The following is a 20,901-nucleotide window of genomic DNA, read 5'->3' as shown; positions in this document are numbered from 1 at the left end:
CCTGCATGGCGAAGAAGGCCAAGAGTGGGTCTTTCCCCTTTATATGATACTTGTGAGACCACATCTGGAGCAATTTCTGTCCACAGTTGGGCTCCCCAGTGCAAGAAAGGCATAGACTTACTGGAGGAAGCCCAGCAGAGGGCAACTAAAGATGGTCAGGGCTAGAGCACCCATTGCATTGAGGAGAGGCTGAGCAAGCCATGTCTGTGCAGCCCAGAGAAGAGAGGGCACATGGGTGACTTCAGTGCTGGCTGCAACTACCTGGTCGCAGGATACAGAGAAGCCAGAGCTGAGCAGAGGTACACGGTGACAGGATAAGAGGCAACAGCCGCAAGTAGGAACATGGGAAATTCTGATTAGATATAAGGAGAAAAATTTTTCACCACGAGGGTGGTCAAACACTGGAACAGGTTGCACAGAGAGATTGTAGCATCTCTGTCCATGGAGGTGTGCAAGATTCAGCTGGACACAGCTGTGAGTAACGTGATCCAATTAGACTTGCTCTGAGCAGTAGGCTTGACCAAATGATCTCCAGAGGTCTATTCCAACCTAAGTTATTTTTTTAATCTACTGTAAATTTCACCCTGACAGAGTTTGGTTTTTTAAATAAACAGGCCACAATGTGTATGTGATACTGATGGATAACTACAGCACTTCATGCAATGCAGAATATCCTAACCAGAGACCATCCAGAACGCCAGATGCAGTATCACTTAACATTATCACTCAGTTTGCTTCTTTGAATGGAAGGGAGGAATGTTTCATTCTCTAAAAGGTCTTAAATCTCAATACACGTAATATCTGTCTGATGTTTTTGGCATCTTCAGACAGTTACACAAGCCTGTGTCACCACATTCACATACATATAAATCCAGAAGACTGTATCAGAGAGGGCAGACAGTCCTTCTTTCTCTGAATAGATGGGTTTGCTAAACTTGGACTAAATCATGGCAACATGTACAGAACACATGGTGTATTACTCTACATTCCGAAGAGAACCAGTCCTTTGAATAAACTCAAGATTTCAGTGGACGTTGTTTCTAGGCATTTCACTTTCCCCTTGAAAATGAAGCCATAACACTCTCAAAGCACGTAAGAGTTATGAGGCTTTTCTTCATAAGAAATAGTATACTGAATATTGGAGTGCTTTAGGTATGGATAGACACAGTAAATAAGAAGTTCTCTCCCATTCTTCCTGCAACAGAAAGTCGAGATAAATATTTACTTCAAATGTTCATAATTTTTTATTTCTTGTCTCTTTACAGAATATCCCACAGGCTATAAATTTGTGAGGTATTCTGAATGATATTTATCTCAGTTTTTCAAGCTATATCTCATCAAAGCTGAATCTATATAGAGAAGCTAAATATTTATATAATGCGAAACTTCAAAACAAAACACAAGAAAGCAGCATCAGGCTGCTCTGTGTCACTGATCATGGACCATGAAAATGGGGAAAGAGATTTCTCACTTTTAGGTAGGCCATCTTTTGGGTCTATTTTAACTAAGAAATCTGTTGGCATTGTTTAATTATGTACTCTCCAATATTTTATTAGGCAAGAAAATGATGACATACAACTTTATTTTAGGATATGTAAACAAAACCAGAGGCTTATTCAGCCATTACTCTGCAATGCTTCCTGAGAACATTCATCTTCTGGCACATAGCTGTCTTCATTATGTTCAAACAAAAAATGGAAACACCCTTTTTCATCTAGGACTTCCACAGAAAAAAACTTTAAAATTCCACCCTGTGGTCCTCAAAACGGATTTTTACTCAAGCTTAAATCACATGCAATGAATGCTTAAATCACATGCAATGGATGCTTAAATAGAGAGCTTATTTACAGGGCATAATGAGAGGCAGATTCCCACATGGGAATAGCAAACCCATTCTTCCAAAATCCTGCAGTTCCCATTTCTCAGCACTCCAGAGGAGGTGAAACCTAATATCCACCATCAGATTTCTATGCTATGAGCAGGGGTGGGTATAAGGAACTGAGCAGAATTCAACTGGGAATTCCCCATGCCAGATGGTTTTGTTACGTGCCCAGTACAAGTAGTGCTGTTACTGGACATGTCTTAAGTGTTGCTGATCTGGCTTTTCCTGATCTGCACCATGCACTGAAGCCGCTGCAAAGAGGAGAGAAAATGCTTTTATGGCTTGACCATTTATCCTCTCTCTGTCATATGTTTAAAAATCAAGACACTTTTCATAATGTCTCATAGCACAGCCAGAAAGTAATATCTGCCTGTAATATTCTGCAGATTTTCATTTATTACCTAGATTATACTAGCATTTAGTGTCTGCAGAATACTGGTTGCCCTGGTTGTCCATATATGTATATATGGAAGGACAATTTGGAGAACAAGGTAGAAAACATAAAGACAAAGTCATAGGAAGGGGGAGCTTGAAATCTCTGTCTTGCTCCCACCTGGTCATCTCACAAGTCACATCAGCATGGCTGATGATCTCTGCTAAGTTGATGGATGATCCAGGAAAGATCTGGCAAAGGGGTTTGGGCTAGCATTTTAGGGGAGACATTCATATAGGATCTGCCCATGCAGCATCTGCTTTACATATGTGCTAATCCCTCCACCATAAACTCTACCTATTTTTTAGCAGGTTTTTTTAAAGCTGAATAGGGAGATGAGGACACCCAGTTTCCATTAGGATTAATACTATTGGTGTGTTCAGATGCACTAGGTTGTTTTGGAAGACTAAAGAAAGTTTAGAAAATGGGAGCAAATGGGTGTGGGAAAAGGGCGCTTTATTTTAATGAGTTTAGCACAAGCACCACAACACTTTTAACATACCACAGTATATGGTACCACAGAAGGATGCAGAGCACATACAGTCCAACAGGACACACAATATCTTAACTATCACATTAGAAAAAACATGACATATCGCACACAAAACAAACAGCAGTTCTAAGAGATTTTTCCGCATGTCTCCTTTGTGCTTTGCTAGTGCAACAAATCCAGTTTTTACCCATTTGCTGGGTCATAAGAGCCCATCAACAGGCCAGATTTAAGCGTTATTGACAGGGGATGCCCTGGTGCTGCTTCTGGCTTACGTCCTTTTGTATGAATATTTTATTATTTTTTTTTTTAAATCAAAGAGAATAATAACTAAGGCAAACACGATGGATTAAAAGGACAATATGTATTTTTAAACACCATTGCCACATAAGATTAATTTCAATCAACCAAATCTGATGAATAATACAAAGACCTTCCATCCCTCTTGCAATAAGACTGTCTTTACCATTTTCCTTTATTGTGAGTATCTCCAGTAAAGCACTCGCCTACTTTCTATTTAAGAACCACTCATCTGCCATATTCTAACCTCAAACCATCAGGCTTACTTGTAATATTATTCTGATAACTTCTCCACTACCGAACAGATCATGCAGAACTTCAGCAAACCACTTAATATCCTTCATATAAATTCACACTCAAAGTAACATTTCAGAACCAGAAAGATCAAATATGTTTTGATGAGACAGTGCCACTTTAAAGCCAGTCCAACACTAAAGCCCAGTCTGCTCTAAACGATTTACCAGAGACCTATTACCAGCAAAATAGGTGTAGTTTATATCAGCAAAGATGCACTTTCACTGCTGTAGTTTATGCAGTTTTGTCAGCAAGTAACACGTTATCCTCACAAAAACAAGAGGGGTTTTGCTGGTGCAAAATAGTAATGGAGGAAGAGCAATCTTTAAAAAATTCCACCCCTAGCAGATCTTATCACTGGCAAAGCTTCTTGCATAGATTTAAGTTCAGTCTTTAGATATGGTTAGTCAAATTAATTTGCATGATTATGATCATCTGTTATTCTCCTTGCTAAAGGCTGAGACTCTAAATAACGAGTGAAATTATAAAATGATTAACTTGTTTTCTTGCTCAGCAGAGTATCATATAGGGCTGCAAGCCAGCCTTCCCCTCAAATCCAGACCAACCCACTCTGCAATCAGATAAACCTTCTGCTGATGTGAACATCTGAGACTTAGGTGTTTATGCCTAAGCTAAGCATTGACCTTCCATACAACTAATGAGAATAAGTGGGAACTTGCACAGAGGGATTTGCTGGATCTATGTTATTTATTAGATCTGCATCAGTCTTTGAACAACATGGCTTGCTCCACTGGAAAGGCTTACATGTCTCCACAGAGATGGGAATCTCAGGTGACTAGTTGGGTTCAGGCACCTCATTTTTGATGCCTGATTTGGAACAAGTGAATTCTGTCCAGTTGAAACACAATTGTAAACAGCACCTGAAGTGATGTGGCAGCATAAAGATATCCAAACTAAGCCTCACAAAGTGCTGATGTGCTGGCACTCTTGGCCGGCAATAAGAAATAATGCCATTCCTTCACCAGTTGGCAGAAAAAACTACTTTGGTGATGTGTGTAGAGAGAACGTGAATTTCCTTGGTGTCAGTTCTGCGTTCCACTTACTTGAGCAGGTTGCCGAGATTGAAGAGAGCTCGATTGTGCTGAGGGTTTAACTGAAGGGCCTGTCTGTAGTAGTCCTTTGCCTCCACCACGTCTTTGGTCAATGTACCCAAGTTGTTGAGAGCACTTGCATGTCGAGGGTACAGTCTAGAAAAAATGAAATATCAAGTTACAGACAGCCGTTAATTGACAAATAAAGCTGACGTCACTAATGCTGCCACCACTGCTGTTCAGCACTCGGTAAAGGGAAGGATGTCAGCTAGGAAAAACTGGTTTCCCTTCATTTGCTGCAGGTCCTGATGGGATCCTGAGGAACCTTTTTAACTCCCAAAGAGATTGCAAATCAGATCTTCTTCTACAGTTCCTGTATGCCTCCAGGGCAAAAGGGAACACTGAACAGCTCTGAAAGCCTATTTTACACTCCAAGCAACAGGCAAAGTGATTAAAGCAACTTGAATGTTTTTATTCAAAATGTTTTTCAAACAAGAACTGCTTTGTCAAAAATATGTTTCCAGTGGAAATATGTTTTGACATATACAGAAACCAACAGAACACTGTTTAAATTGATCTGTTCAGTTGTTTTTTTTTAAAATCAGTTTTCCACAACAAAAGTGATAATAAAATGCAAAAGGAAACTTGAAATCAGCTGTTGAACAATGTTTTCAAGACCAAGCAAAATGATAAAAAAATCTGGAAACAGACTGCTTAGGGTATGAATACCTTAAGCTTCTAGTTGTAATTTTTTTACCACGTGCTTTGGTTCTCCTTTTAACTGATCTGTTGATCTTTACATCTACCTGATTCAGTTATAAGACTACGTATTTGGCCCAGTGCATCTCTGTTAAAATTCTCCACAAATTAAGAAGCATGTCACGGTCCATTCAGCTGCTTAAATTCTCAAAGTTGTGCTCCTACATTAGTATTTTTGTTTGTAGGTCTTTCAGCAGAAAACTCCAGAGGTGAAAGTGATCCAGGGCAAGATTTAGCACCCCGGACCCTCTGCGTCATAGATGGGTGAAAACTGAGGTTCATTATGATAAAGAAATACATCTATCACAGTAGCTCACAGAGGTCTCAGGCAAGCTGGGAGACCAGCTGTGCAAGAAGGTCTGATGCTTTGGTATGAAACGGTGCACAGGTGCTTGCCCACTGAACTCCTCCAGATGATCACTTCATTCATGATAGGGAGGAAGTGGGTTAAGATGGTCAAGCCTTCGGTTTGAGAAGATCTAGTTGCAAATCCTGCTGCCACTGCAGATTTTCTATTTTGGACGAGGACAAGTCATCTGACATTTCTTTGCCTTAGGTCCCTGTTCACGGGAAAGTGATGAGGATAATGACATTAAAAGTAGTTGGCTATGATAGCCCAGGGTATAGCAGGAGGAGGGGCATTGAAAGAAAGAAGGGATTAAGACTCCGTAATATAGTCTGACTCTAAAGTTTGCAACTGTTTTTAATCTAAGACTTCCCATGGTGGGGGTTTTTTGCCTGAAGTTTTTCATTATGTCAGTTCAGCCCTGGGATTTTCTGTGCTTAAGTACCATGAATAATTTAGCATTTTATACACTGCTGCAACATTTGTATCAGTCACATTTTTGCTCCACAGCACATAAGTGATTTTGGCAAGGTCCTACTTGGGGGTAAGGCTGGGAACTTCAGGAGAAATGGACATACACCAGTAACAAATCCAGGATGCTTCCTACAACTAAGTAAGAGCAGAGCCCATTTTCCACCCAACACCAAGCCTAGCAGACAAGAACTGCAAAGCCACATATTGAGGAGAGATTGTTAAAGGATGCAGCCACCTATGTTTTTTAAAACTTAGCCTATTATAAAGACAAAAGATAAATGTAGGGACCACCACTCGTAGTAACTGACTGCAGATTCTGTCAACATCCCTCCCATACAGATTAAGTCTCTCAGAGGTCACCACCTCTCCTGCCACAAGCCCTCAGGTGCATTGCCCAGTGTCCCCATTCACCCATGCTACCTGCATTCGCTGCTCAAATGATTTTTGAAGAGTTCCCTAATTGATCTTGCCGCAGAGGAGCAAAGCGCAGGAAATTCATGATGAGACTGCAGTTGGAATAGAAATAGTATCACTTTCCGTCACTGGAACTACCCAGTGAGCCTGGCGTATTTCGGGATGTGAGAAGCTGCCTGTGCTTGGAGAAGAATCAGCAAAGGACAAGAAGGTAACGAGGGTATAGTGTTAAGTCTTGCCTTGGCCCTAAAATTCACTGGTCATCAAGGCTAAGCCTCCGCAGTTGAAGCAGGCTGGGAGAAATGCTTTCCACAGCAACAGCAGGGGAGCAATAGAAAGGACCAAGCTTGCTTGCTCTTCAGCACTTGAGACGCACCTCTGTATGATACCTTGACCAGGACCTTGAATGAAGAATGTCCTACTTATCTTAGGGCAAATGACCTAGTGCTCAGAAATGTTTCCCATCTCTTCCATGGGATTTTGACATTGTTTTGGACCAAAAACAGGTCTGGGACTTACATTTTTGAGACTTTTTTTCCAGTTGGCTAGGATAAAAGCTGTGCATTACTTCTGTCAGTACTCACACATAAAAACAGCTCTAATATCTGACATGAAGTCGCTTGAGTTATGAGTGGGCAAAAGTATTTCAGACAATTCTTGGGAAAGTCAGAAACAGATTAACATTTTACAGCCCTAAACCTGATGGGTTTGCTCTCAAACTTTCAGAAATTAATTCTGCTTTTGGCCTCTAGTGCTCCCATGACATTTTAGGCCCAGGAGAGAGAGGAATGAAAACTCAAGATTAAAAAAGAGAACTGATTTCACCTTTAAATTGCACAGTTCTGACCAGCAGTTCCATAAATACGTTTCTGAGCTCAGCGTTAAAACCTCTCGACAGCAAATCACAGGATGCAAGCACGTCTTCCATGTATCCTGGGCTCTATTTCTTTTGTTTTACATTTATTCATTACATCTCATTGCCCTTTCCAAGAAATATAAGTGAAAAACCAGAACCTCAGCTAGCACAAATTGTCAGGTTAAACCCACTTAGCATCTGGCCTGAAGAACTTCCGACATTTGTAATTTTACATATCTGAACAAACTTTAAGAGAAAAATCTGAGCACAGTGAAGTAAGGCAGTGGTGTTCAGCTTTGCTGTTAGGGTTCCGTTCTTTACAGTTTTATTTGGAATATTACTTTATTACAGCAACAGAGTAAGAAGCCCCTCAACTGAGTTCAGCAGAGCATAACCAAGCCCTAAGAGAGCATCACCCCTAGTAAAGTAATCAGAGCCAGAGCCTGAGCCCATGACAATCCACGCTGTTATACTGTTAACATGATCCCTAACAGTTTTCCACCACCCTTGAATTGTTCCCAGGAGTGGTCCAGGGCTGAGCCCAGACCAGGGTTTGGTCCCAAAAGCCAGCTTGGGCTCGGCCACTGTCTCTCAGAGGATAGAAACACTTACTGAATACTTGCCAGTCAATTTATGTCAGTTGGCCTCAGGGCTAGAGAATGGGGACCAGACCCTTTTTAATTTACTAATATGGATGTTGACTAAAGGACTAATGGCCTTATTCAAACTACCCTCTGTTTATGCACAGCCACTGTTGTTAACAACAGCTTCCTGGGGATAAAAACAGAGTAGAACAAAGTCTTGTGGCTGGATTTACAGGATAGCATAAAACTTGACCATAGATAACTAAATTAAAGCAACATTTACTCAAGAACTCTTGAAATGTTTCTGCAAAACTTGCAGATACGCCACTTGCAAACTGGTTTGCTTTTTGCTGTATGTAATGTATTGTTTTAATGAATGGAGGCCCATGTACATTTTTTTTCCATTTTTATGTTGTTATGAGGTTTGTGCTGTTTTTCAAGACTTCTGAAATGGGTCCCAATGATTCCCAATGTCTACTTTGCTTACTTTGACTGTAAGCTCTCTGATGCAAAGATTGTCTCTTCCCCACATGTATTTTTTTCTTGGAAGGCTCAGAAACCCATTACCAGGACAAGGAGACCTCCAGTTAACCTGGAGTCCCTTCAGGCCACAATAATGATAACACTCAGAAGCCAGACCTTGTTTTACAAATAGTCAGGACACTCTGAGACACAAGGAGTCAGTTGTTGGAACATCTACACCTTTTTTTGCAACTTCTCTTAAGAAACAAAGCTTTCTGTCTGGACACACACGGAGCTGTATTTTCCTTGCCACCACCATTGATAATGGTAGCAGTCTGCAGGCAATATCCTTCTTGCCATGCATCTGATGAGGTAGAAATTCCTCTAGGCTTCACCTAATCAAATGCAAGTGCTGCATTATTTATGAAAGAAAGCTGAATTTCATTAAACTTATTCTACAAGAAGCAGTTCATGTAAAAAAATCAGTTTCTCCTTTCTTTTAGAAATCAGAATAATTTTCTTTTAAAACCTGCATTCACAGGTAATTATAACAGAAGACTTGAAATGGCAAAATTAGTTTAAAAAAAAGAAACCAACCCATAAAAGTACATTTAAAATCAGACTGGGATTTCATTTCTAAAGAGAAGACAAGTGGGATGTTTCCCTGTTGCAGAATGAATAATTCAAATGATTCCTCCAGTGCTGTATCTGCAATTGTCAGAATAAATTTAAGCAGCTTTCCCTTTAACTATTACAGGTATACACCGCACAAGAACTCCTGTTAGTAATTATCCCCGCTTCTTTTAGGCTTGCAAAATTCCCTCTCATACCACTGAACAAAAGCTTTATTGACTTCACAGTCAAGAGATTTCCAGTTTCATAAGAAGATACCAGGCGTAAAACATATACAGTCATCAAAACGCTGATGACCATCTATTTTGCTTTTCAATTTAACGCTGTTATTACCTGAAACATTAGTTAAGAAAAAAAATTGCAGGGTTTTGTTTAGGAATTCCAGAAAAAAGAGAAAGGGAGGGAATTTGTTGTCATGACTACAACCTATAATCCACCAAGAATTTTAATTCTTTTAATTCAGATCAAGAGAGACCACTTAAACAACTGGCAAGCTCTGCTCGCAGTCCTGCCTTTAAACGGCCCTTGGGCTGGTGCCAGAAGTATTCAGGGGGCAAAAGGCATTAGCGTGACAACTCCCCACTCACTCTTAAAGAGTATAATGTGGGTTTTGCACAGCCATCGCTGCGCAGGGCCTGAGAGCAACAGGGGATGGGGCCAAGCTAACACACAATTAGCCAGGGAAGCTACCAGGAACAGTACAGAAAGGGCTGCAACACTGGATTCCAGGGGCTGGGCAGCCCCCCACAGCCACTGCAAATCAGTCCAGAGCCACCTCTCTGAGCCAGGACAGCCTTGAGATGTCACATACCAGGGTGACTGTCCCTGATGCCCCATCCCAGTGCCTCCCCATGGTTCTGTCCAGCCCCTTGCTGCCCTCCAAGCATCAGTGGTAAGCCTGTCAAAAGCACATTCTCAGTGACTTGAGACATGAGTCCTTAAAGCCATTATAAAAGCTGTAAGCAACAGTGGCCATCATTAACCTAACAGCCATGCCACGGCGGCAGCAGCACAAAGGAAAAACCTGCCTGCATCATCTTGCACAATATTCAAAGGGGCTCCAAGAGTATTCATTTCTGCTAGAGAGAAAAATCAGCAACTGATTCAGCCGGGGAGATCTAGTGTGCCTGTTTGCTGTTAATACATCTTTTGATTAAAGAATGTGTTTAAAATTAGCACTTGTAGGGAATGCTCCACCTTTGAAGCAGCTGTGATTAATTACCACTGCTGCACAACCATGAGAAAACAGGCTGTGTTACCTCTCTCATGGTAAGAGGAGAAGAGGGGTTGAAAAGCCCTGGGACAGACCTCCTCTTACCAGTCCTCCATACCGCAGGATACTTCCCTGCTACTGGCTTTCAGCTCTCACGGTTCCTGCGCGACCCTACTGCAATGCTCAGCATCCACAAGGCTCACTTCAGCCACATTAAGCTCACAGACTCAGGTCTTTAATTACCCAAGCCCAATTACTTGCTAGCAGCATGGCAACTTGTTTTTAAGGCACGTTTTGCCCCATTCAACACATACCGTAGTATTTTATTGGCATCATTTTGCCAACAAAAGTAAGAATGTTACATGAATAATGTTTCATCTGTGCCAGATTTTTATACTGCCCGTTTTATATTTACTCTGGTTTACCATTTCAAGCCAATTTTCCAATTTTAATATTATATCACACTCATTTTCATGTATTTACATAAGTTCTCAATAAAGCTCTATGTCAGGTTGAATTAAAACTTGACTTGATATAATTCTGAGACCAGTCATTCTACAGGGAACAATCCTGTACTGGCAACAGCTTGGGCCATGGCCTCATGATAAGTGTGGCACCTTGTTCTGAGAGCTGCTCTACATGATGTGCAGACCTGTAAGTCACAGAGACAGATCCTATGTCTTTCTCAAAAAAGCCTTCAATTTGCAGCATTTGAATTCCTTTTATTGAGGGAGAGATGATCCTGCAATATTAAGCAGCAGCTGGTTTTCTCTTGAAAAGTTTTAGTAGTTGCATCAATATTTCCTCAAAGGCAACACCCTTCAGCTTGGCAGAAGGTTTGTGGCAGGCTGGGATTTTTTATATTTAAAAAAAAAAAAAACACCTGGAAATCCTGTTGAAAGTCAGACAAGTGAGAGATCTAACACTTTTAGGTTCCTTTGAAAGCCTCAGGCATAATCTTCTTCAGTAAAAGCGTGACAAAGCAGTCAGACTCCTGGCTGTACTCAGCACAGCCTGTGTTGGGTATTACATCACGCCCATTGCCACGTACTCAGCTTTGAGGTGGTCCAGCTCAGGGCCTGACACAACGCTAGGAATAAGACAGGGAGCAATCTCACCCCAGCAGGGAGACAGGGGCTCTCAGAGAACCCCTGAGCAGCTCTGTGGGTCCCATTAGGGTCCTCACTGGCATTACATGGACCCGCTCAGGTTCTGATGGAGGGAGGGCCTGCTCAAGATGTCAGCAGAGGCAGGGGGCAGTGCATGATCACCAGTGCCTGCAACTATTTCAGACACCCACCCAGGGTGTCCTCCTTCCCTGCTGCTGCTGAAGGGTGGGGGGATGCCTTGGGTACTCCAGCCCACCTCAACTGGGTAGAAGTCAACCACGTTTTGGTACTGAGCACCTACAATGTGGACACTGAGAGACAGGGCTCATATCTGCCACATTTCCCACATGGCACAGGACAAGTCTGTCTCTCTGGGTCTTCATGCCCCATCACTAAAATGACAATAAAACTTCCCTTCCCCATACTATTTCCTCTCTGCTCACAGCACAAGTCCTCTGCGGTGATGACAACCTCCAGCTACTGTCAGTGGCTGGCACAGCGGGGTCTTGATCTCAGCTGAGACCTCCAGAGGCCAATTCAGTATAAACAGTAAGTGCTGAATCACAGCCAGGGATCGGTGGAAGAAATAAAGGTCCTGTCTGTATGGCTTCTCCTCCCGTCCGGCAGCCTGTGGGTGCCCTGCCACCTGCAAACCCTTTAACCAGGGTGAGCATCCAAGGCTGATGGGCAGAGCGCAGGGGACGTCAGTCATGCTGCACCCTAGTATCAAGGGAAACCTCTCCAGAACAGAAATGTGAAAAAAAGAGAAGCTGAACAGATTTAATCTGTAAATTGACAAAAGCCTTATGAATTCTTTGAGCCTGACATTCATTTAAAAAAAAAAAAACCACACCAAAAACATATCCAGAAGCATGCCATTTAAAAAACAAACCTGTAACACATTAAACAGTACTACAATTTATTAATTTTCATTACATTTTCAAATTTGGGCAGGGCTAGAAGCTTAAGAGAGTTAAGGGGAAAGAAAGGATTTTAAGTCAAACAATGTCACAGCTAAATATAAATAAATTAAACCTTTCCTGCTAAACTCACATGTTTTCTACAATGCTGAGGCAACACGGGGTTATCAAACTGGGCTGCCTGCTTATGCTCTCACACAAAGAATTTATGCAGGATCCATGTAAGTCCTGAAAATCCAGGAAACCACTCAAGCCTAACAAAGGACTAAATTCATGACACATCTGACTTTCAGACAGTGTGAACTGTGCTGGCACCTCCATAGAGCCCACAGAAACTAGGAGGACACCACAGCAAACGGGAGACCATCGAGTGAGTTCTTCAAACAAACTGTTACATGAGGGGATGAAATAACAACATATATCTCGCCTAAGCAGATGGGGTGAAATCACGCCTGTCATCTCCCAAGGTTCACAGGTGCCGGAGGAAGCTGTACAGCCCCATACTGCCACCTGTGATCACGGCTGTCTCAAAGATGTCTGGGGTTGCCTCAGTCTTTGCTGTAAATCAGAGCAGCCCCATTCCAGCACTGCTCAAATTGCTTGAAGAGGCCATTCAAAAGTCTGAGGATAAGCAGAGTGCCTCAACCACTCCTGTCAAGCCTTCACAGAAAGTTTCAGGGTTATCCTTGACAGACATGAGCTGGGACCCCATTTTTCTGCTGACCCTTTGTATGAACCAGTGAAGTCTCTGATGATTTATCATGACAATAACCAGTGCTACCTAGTCATTCTTTGAACAAAGTTTTCATAAAGACAAGGACAGCAAGGTTAGGGAAAAACAAATGGTTGTGGGAATGAGTAATTAACCCTTGGATTGGAGGTCCTCATTACCCAAAAGTGAAAAGTAGTCTTCAACGCCTGCAAAATAGAGCTGCAAGTTGCTCTCTGCAAAGCCCACATAAAAAAAATCAAAATGGATACTTTGTCCCAATAAGACAACACCTTTGCAGCTTCATTAGGGAAGCATTTTCCATTCCCCAGATTTTTAGTATCAGTCCCTGTTAGGTAAGTAGTCAGAGCAATGACACAGTGTCTGAGGAAGGCTATAGCAATCACTCTCATAGCTGATGGGGGCTCTTCTCCAAGAAGATGCATTTGAAAAGCCAGCAAGTCCCTGAAGGACAGTGTAGAAGGGCCTGCACCCATGACAGAAACCACGGTCTAGGAAGGGACCCTGCCTGTAAATACCAGCATCCAGGCATAAGTTATACATACATCTGTCCATCCCAGCTGGCACATCCAGCTTCCACCTCTGTCAATGAAGTTACACTGCATACATCCTGCCTCTGCAATGAGGGCTCATGGTTGCACTTACACCAGTTTGGGTTTTGAGTAAATGCGCCTTGATTGATACTTGATCACAAAAAAGCACAAAAACTGAACAGAGGTGGAGCATGCCCTAAAACAGGCAGGGATTAGTGCTTTATAGACAACAGGTTAAAAAATAAATTACACTGACTGAAGTAATTTGGCCATCATCCCATGCGCTGTGTTGTAAAGGCCATTAAGTCTCTGATTCAAATTATCAGGCAGCCTTTTCAGCCATCAATTACTATTAAATCACTCAACAGTTTAGCCTAGCTACAGGACAGGCATCATATAGTACACAAGAGCACCAATTATCCCAAAAGCCTATTGTCAAAGTGCAATTCGGAAGAACCTCATGCAAAGATGCTTCTGACTGCTTGGATGCAATCTGCCTCAAGTCTGTAACATCCACTAACACAGGGTATTATGTGAAGCCTCTGTGAAGATGTTTCATCAAATGCCTAACCAGAGGGCTTGCTCCAAGGGCCTGACCTAAGTAACAGTAAGTGTCAGAAGGGCACTCACAGTTTCGGGAGCAAATGCAGCCCTGGCAGTCGCAGCAAAGCAACGCTGCACATTTTTGACTCACTGTAAAAACAGGCTAACAAATGGTGCTGGTATTTTAATTCTTTCCAGAAATAAATCACAGATGGTATCCAAGGCCACCTGCAGTCCACACTGAGAGGCATTTTCAAGGCGTACACACACAGACACACACACGCATAAAGGGCTGTATGAACACAATTTTTTTACTGCATGGAGAGTGCAATTTAACTGAATTTAAACAACCCCAGATACTGTTGATTTAAGATATATAAAAACCCAGTGGGAAGGTGTGTGGGAAAGCTTAGCAAGAAACCTGAGTCTCCCTTACAGCATTAGGGCTTTATTTCTAAAGTGGAGTGGGGAGAAAGAACAGCCTTGCTTGCTCCTTTTTTCTAGCCACTCCAGTGATGTTAAGACCAATTTTATTCCCTCAGTGAGGGATATGGTACCCCCACTGCTTCCTCCTCCCTACTCCTCCATCTAGTCTGTGTTCAAGTACCAAGTATACATAAGCATAATCTCGTGATACTTCTTGATGTCACAAACCAGCATTCCCAGTTTCCATGCTGTAAGCAATGCCCTAAGCTGTATTATTTGCAAGTTCTGCAAGAACCAGACCACACATGTCACAGCATCAAGTGTTTTCATACTGGTTCATCTGCCTCCTGGCCCACTCTCTCTCTCAAGGCTGAGCACCAGAGCAGCTCCTCAAGCCACAAAGAAAACCAACCCAAGGGTTCCTGCTTGCTGCCCAGAGGCTCACTTCTCTGGAAGATGCCACAAGGGAGAATGGAGGTTTCTTCATGGCAGGCTGGTCCCCTTCCTGCTCTGTTCGGACAGCATATTTGGCAGGGAAAGTCAAGGGGAGCTTGTGGCTATGAATTTGTTGATGGACACATACACAAACACACAGACACACTGCAGATATGTGCACTCTCATATACACACACCAGCACATTTATGTACATAAACTCATAGTATTACATAATGTTGGTACTTCCTGCAGGATTCTATACTATAAGGTATTACACTGATGGTAAGAGTCAGTTCACACGCTTGCCCATGCCTCCTCTGGGAAAAAGCAGCACCCCAGAGACCAGCTCCAGGTTGCCCCAAGGTGCCTGATGCTTGCAGGGCCAGCCTAGAGTGTCTCTCTCTCTCCCCCCTAGCCTTAGTATCTGTATTTCTTTCCAGCACTTTTCCTTTTTTAGTCCCCCAATCCTGGTTCATTTCTGTGACTTTCATCCAGCAAAAGTCAGTTATGAAGAAATAATTCAGTTATGATTCAACCATTTTTTATCATTTGATGGCCACAATATCTGTCTTTACACAAAGATAACTCTTTCTCCCCCACTGTTAACTTAAACACAATACTCTACTGATATCTTTTAATTAAGGACAAATCTATATGGTTTTATATCCAAAAGTGCAAACATGAATTTTTAGGTGTTGACCTTTTGCCAGACACAGAAATGTAGCTTGAATAGCACAGAACTATTATTAGCACGTTTATTCACCCAACTCCAGCAAGAAACCCAGCAACCTCCTTCAGTCTCACCTGCTGTTGCTTACATCGATCTGCCATTCATGGGAAGCACAGCCCTGGCAACAAACTCAGAGATAGATGGTAGGACAGAGCTGCTTTGGGAATTAGAATTTTGAATGAGTGCAATTGTAGCAGAGAGGGTGAATTTTTTTTCCCTCTACATTGTTAAAAGGGTTATTAAAGACATAACAAATGTTCATCAAATGCATTTTAAGGCTCTGCTGTTATTCTCTCTCTGCATGTCAGCTCATGTGCTTTCCTGAGGAGTGATAAAACAGTCTCAACAGCAACATCAAGCACACAAGGCTGGGGAGAAGCAGGACAAAAGCTTGGCAACTATCAACAACAGCAAAAACGTCTTCATTAGAACATCGGAGTTGTTTGTATTTGTGTGAGCTTGCACAATCATATAGTCTCACTCACAAACACAAGAGTCATGAGACAAGTTTTATTTCTGATAAGACCAGCACCGTTTGATCTCTAGGAGCAGGGGTCTCCGAAAATCCTAGCAACAGCCACAAATTTGCAGCAGAAGCATCAGCAAAAATGTTAAGGACAGCTTGCAGAGTAGCCATGGTCAACTTGCTTCTCAGATGGAGTAATTCTCGCCTTTACTTTTTGCAGGAAAAAAAAACCAGAAGTACCTCCCAGGGTCACTACCATATGTCAGGCAAACCAGCGAAGCAATCTAATCCAGCAGTGTGTTTTTCTTGTTTTACTGAAGGTAAACTGAAAGGTTTATAACCCACTGCTACAACTACAGAACACCAGCTGTTCATCAGGTCTGCTTACAGGTAACTCATCTTGCATCTCCAAGGGGCTCTGCTTCCATTCCCCTTCTAGGAACCCAATGTTCAGGAGCAGCTTTTCTTACATACACAGAACTTTTTTTCTTTTCATTCTCCCTGTCTCCAGTTCAAGTGTCGTTCTCCATTTTTGCATTTAATTTCAGTTTTCACTTCCCCTGCTCTTGGACATGATTAGATTACCTAAGCCTAAATCAGGGTGTTGTGTCACTGGCCCCTGGGCTGGGGTGAGGCATGGGTTTTTTGACAGGCCACCTGCAATGGCATCAACAGGTGGTTATCGGGATCAATTGCCGAATTTGCCTTGGAAACCTGCCCTGCAGTTTCACCATCAGAGAAACCACTTTCTTCTCTCCTCCACCATTTATCTGCTCTGAAGTTAAGAGAGATACACCAACACATGCCAGCAGAGGATCCCGCCTGCTTCTGAAAGCGGGAATGGGAGCAAGCGATTAAAGCACCGGGGATCAACTTTGCCAGGATTTAGTCTCAATTGCTGTTATTTCACTACACAACCTGTGTGCACTTCAACATCCTTTGCCACAGCTATAGCTACAACATCACCTGCCTCCTTCACAGGAGTGATGGGTTGCTTCACTAAATAGCTACATGGCAACCAACACTTCTGGCAGGGAAGCAGCGCGTAGAAACGCACTGTTACGTTGGTGGAATGGTAATTGTGAGCGGTTCAAGCAGCCGAGTGCGGACTGACAGGATCACTTTTGTTTAGCAAACAGTTAGACTCATTCACCAGAGATCAAGCAGACCTACATTGTAATTTGGCAACAAGCTTTAGAAGTGAGCTGGAATGATGGATGAGCCATTATCCATGTGCCTCAGACAGAGCCAGTACAGGGTGATGCTGCTCTCCCTCTCCTACCTCCCAGGAGCTCCCTCCCGGGTGGCGGTGGCAGCAGTCCGTGTTCCTTATTGACTCCATTTCCTTATTAATTCCCTTATTGATCTGCCCACTGTGCACTAGGCAGATACGATATTTTGATCTCCCATACTTCTGATGGTGCTGCCACTGGACTGCAAAGCCTTTTGAGTAGCTTGTGTTTTCTGTAGTCTGGGCAGTGTGGATCCACCCAGAGAGCAGACACCCAGTAAGGGGTACCTGGGGGAAATCAGAGAAGCTGCTTGTGTTAGCACCCGAGCTACTGGTCTACCTACTCCTTGATGAGGAAATTCATGGAGTAGTGCTTCAATTTCCCAGCTGTTCTTCCATTTTCAGATCAGGCCAGTGGCCAAAAATACACTGAACTATCAAAATCTGGTCAGGATATTACAGCTACTACTTCCTTCTCTCTAATTGTAGAGTAATTGGTCTACAATCAGAACAGCAATTGCACAGCTGGAGTCTGTGAGGATGGGTAAATAGCTTGGACATGAAATCTAATTTTATCTGTGATACCTGTCTAGGGTCTTCCACTATATCCAGAATTATGTTGCCTGTCCCACATCCATCACCACCTTCACTGCTTCAACGCAGCCATCATGCGTAGGCACATAGCAGAGGCTGCAAGGCCTACACACAACCCCAAGTATTTCAGAAGGGGTATGTCTGAGGGGAAAACACGGAATGTAATTCTCAACGGGAGAACACACTACACTTTTTATTTACACTGTTTTATTCTTATTATACTGGGCCCAAATAATTTCCCTGTGACTGTGGTGGGAAGATGGGGAAAAAGTAAGGAAAGCATAAGTTCAGAGAGATGATGAGGTGGTGGGACCAAGTAATGCAGCTTCCCAATGATGAAGCCAACAAGAGACTCCCAACTCCTGATCGGCACCACCGGGTCAGATAGCAATGCGCAAGGTGGGGACAGGGGCTTGCTTTTCAAAAGTGCCAACTAATCCTGAAATTACTGAAGCAAGTGGAGCATTAGCACCAGTACCACTGAGACACCGAGTACCTAGAGAAGAGCATGGCTTGTTCTGTGTGGCTCCAAGCCCCGACAAGGCTTCAGATGCTCTATAAACAGTAAAATCAGCACAAACTATGCTATCTAATAAAGTTGAGGAAGTGTTTGCAATCATCTCTCAAAACAGACTCTTTCATAATTAAAATACTGCAGAGCAGAAGACAGCATTATAATTATAATAAATGGGTGCTGCTACATTAGAGAAGAGCAAAATCTTTTGTCAGCAAATCCCATTTACACAAGCAGAGGCAATGTTGGTAGGAGCAGTTATGTTACTCCGTGTACTAGCATTTTCACTGCAGGACTCGGATAACTTTTGTTAGTCCCTCTTCTTTTTAACTTGCAGTGGGCTTTTCTGGTAAGTTGGAGAAGGTTCAGAGACTAGCTACTGGAATGACTGGAGGACTGCAAAAACTCGCATAACACTGAAAACACCAGCAGCTACATCAATGGGTTGTATCAAGCAGCAGGTTAAGGGAAGAGATGATGACTGTATGGAAAACAGACTTTTGGTAACGGGATCTTCAGTGTGGCAAAAGTGTAAACAAATCCAATGACTGGAAGCTGACATCAAACAAATCAGACTAAAAATAAAGGAGGACGTTTTCAATAGCCACAGTAATTAACCTTCAGCATGATTTATTGATGATTGTGCTGGATTTTCCGTTCCTGGAAACATTAAAAAAATAGGATAGAGGTTTTTCTAAATTACTTCTTAAATGCCCAGCACGGTAAAACAGAACAGGATGCTGCCCAGAAAAGCTAAAAATCACCTTCACGGAGGTTCAGTCCCTCCTCAGTGACAATGAACTCCTGTCCTCCCAGCTTAACCTGGGTGGGTTAGGAGCCCTTGGAGGGCCATTGGTATAACCCTGTCAGCTGGCCAGAAGACAAAACATAAATGTAATTTCTGGAGTTTTCTACCACACCATGTGTCAGGAATGAACTCTTCTGCACCTCCTGACATGCCCTATGGAGATAAGCTCTGTCCTTCCTCTCCATCAGAGCCATTCTTCACATTGTCTGTCCTTCCCACATATGCTTTTAATCCTCAAGACATTAGCTGGACCCTCCATGTTTGCTTTCCCTTGCCACCCCCCCACCCCCACCCTTTTCCCTGCACTCATTCCCCTGAGGGGCTTGTCCCTTCTTCCAAGCCCCCAGCACCAGAAAGGAGAGGTTTTGGATACTGGGGTAACCTGCTGGCTGCACCAAGAGCTGCCTGGGCAGCGGGGAGCAGCCGAGGCCCCAGCTGAGCTGTGCTAACTGCACTGGCAGGACCGGCGAGCGGAGGGATGCTGCTCGCAGGGAGTGACCCCATCCTCACATGGTTGGGAGGGTCCTTCACAGATACCGGAGGAGATTTCCAACATTACAGCCCAACCCTGGGCCCAGATTTATCATGCATCCACGGGTAAGGCAATTCACCCTCCTGCTTCAGCTTCCCCCTGTACAGAGCCGCAGTAATGACATTTACCCTGTTACTGCACAGAAGCATTTTCAGGATCAATTAGTTTAGTGTTCATGCAAAGCTCTGTGGACAGAAGCCTCAATACAAGTAGTAAGTACTATTATTATTACTGCACTTCAGATAGCTACAGCACCGGCATTTTCCAGGCATGCACCATTAACAATTTACTAAGATAAATGGCCCAGGAACCTGAAAATGCCTTTATGACAACTACCTCCTGCTTACCAGCATACATTCCGCTGTGTAAATGACACCTCATTGCTCAGTGTGTAGCTATGGTAACATTTCTATCTCATATATTGAAGTGTACACACACACACACACACGCACACACGTGGAGCTGGAGGGAAGCCAGGCTACCTCATTTAATGACATGCAAACACCAAGCCAGGGAACCTGCGCAACCTCGGAAAGCTGAGCTGCCCCTGGGAGCCAGAGGTGAGGAGCGGGCAACCCACCCCATGCCCGGCAGAGAAGGGCTGCGCTAACGGCAGGCTGCACCACACAGCCGGAGCCCCATCGGGCCCTCCAGGAACTTACTTGAGAGCAGTTTTGTAGTGGTAGATTGCCTCAATGTTACGGCCCTGGTCTTTCAGAAAATTGGCGTAGTTGTAGTGCACCTTGGCATTGTGGGGCAGGGTCTTCACTCCTGAGCTGCAAAGAAGAACAGAAGTAGGGTGGTGTTAGTGGCCAGGTTATGCCACCTTCCGCAAGGTCCACCTTCTTCTCTTGGTCCCTTTTTCTGAAAATTTTGCTCAGATTTTGAGCTCCTTGTCACCTTCTGCACAATTGTGACAATACAACTCTTGTTACAACCCCAAATTTGTGCCATGCACTGGTATTCCACGTGCCCTGGGCGGACATAAATATGTGGCAGCAATTCAGCTCATCCTGACCACTGTCACTGCATGCATCTCTAGCACGAACACTGCAACACTCCCTGTGGCTAGATGCTGTTGGATTTCAAAATCTGAATTATTAAATTGAAAGACCCTAAAAAGTCTAATATTTAGAG

The 20,901-nt window shown here is 43.2% G+C and overlaps 1 protein-coding gene across 2 annotated transcripts in view; it reads right to left on the bottom strand.

The window, feature by feature from the left end:
* TMTC1 (transmembrane O-mannosyltransferase targeting cadherins 1) overlaps window positions 1-20,901 on the bottom strand; it is a 185,358-nt gene that overhangs the window by 20,378 nt on the left and 144,079 nt on the right. For both annotated transcript variants that reach the window (XM_074871591.1, XM_074871590.1), the window contains 2 exons: window positions 20,427-20,540; window positions 4,464-4,607 (listed from right to left, as the gene is read on the bottom strand). In XM_074871591.1, the coding sequence (XP_074727692.1) occupies window positions 4,464-4,607; window positions 20,427-20,540 (258 nt within the window). The remainder of the gene's footprint in view (window positions 1-4,463; window positions 4,608-20,426; window positions 20,541-20,901) is intronic.

This window comes from Strix uralensis, chromosome 5, assembly GCF_047716275.1.
Source record: "Strix uralensis isolate ZFMK-TIS-50842 chromosome 5, bStrUra1, whole genome shotgun sequence".
NCBI classification, from domain to species: Eukaryota; Metazoa; Chordata; class Aves; order Strigiformes; family Strigidae; genus Strix; species Strix uralensis.
The sequence above is the reverse complement of the archived record's forward strand: the minus strand, read 5'-3'. Positions and strand labels throughout refer to the sequence as shown.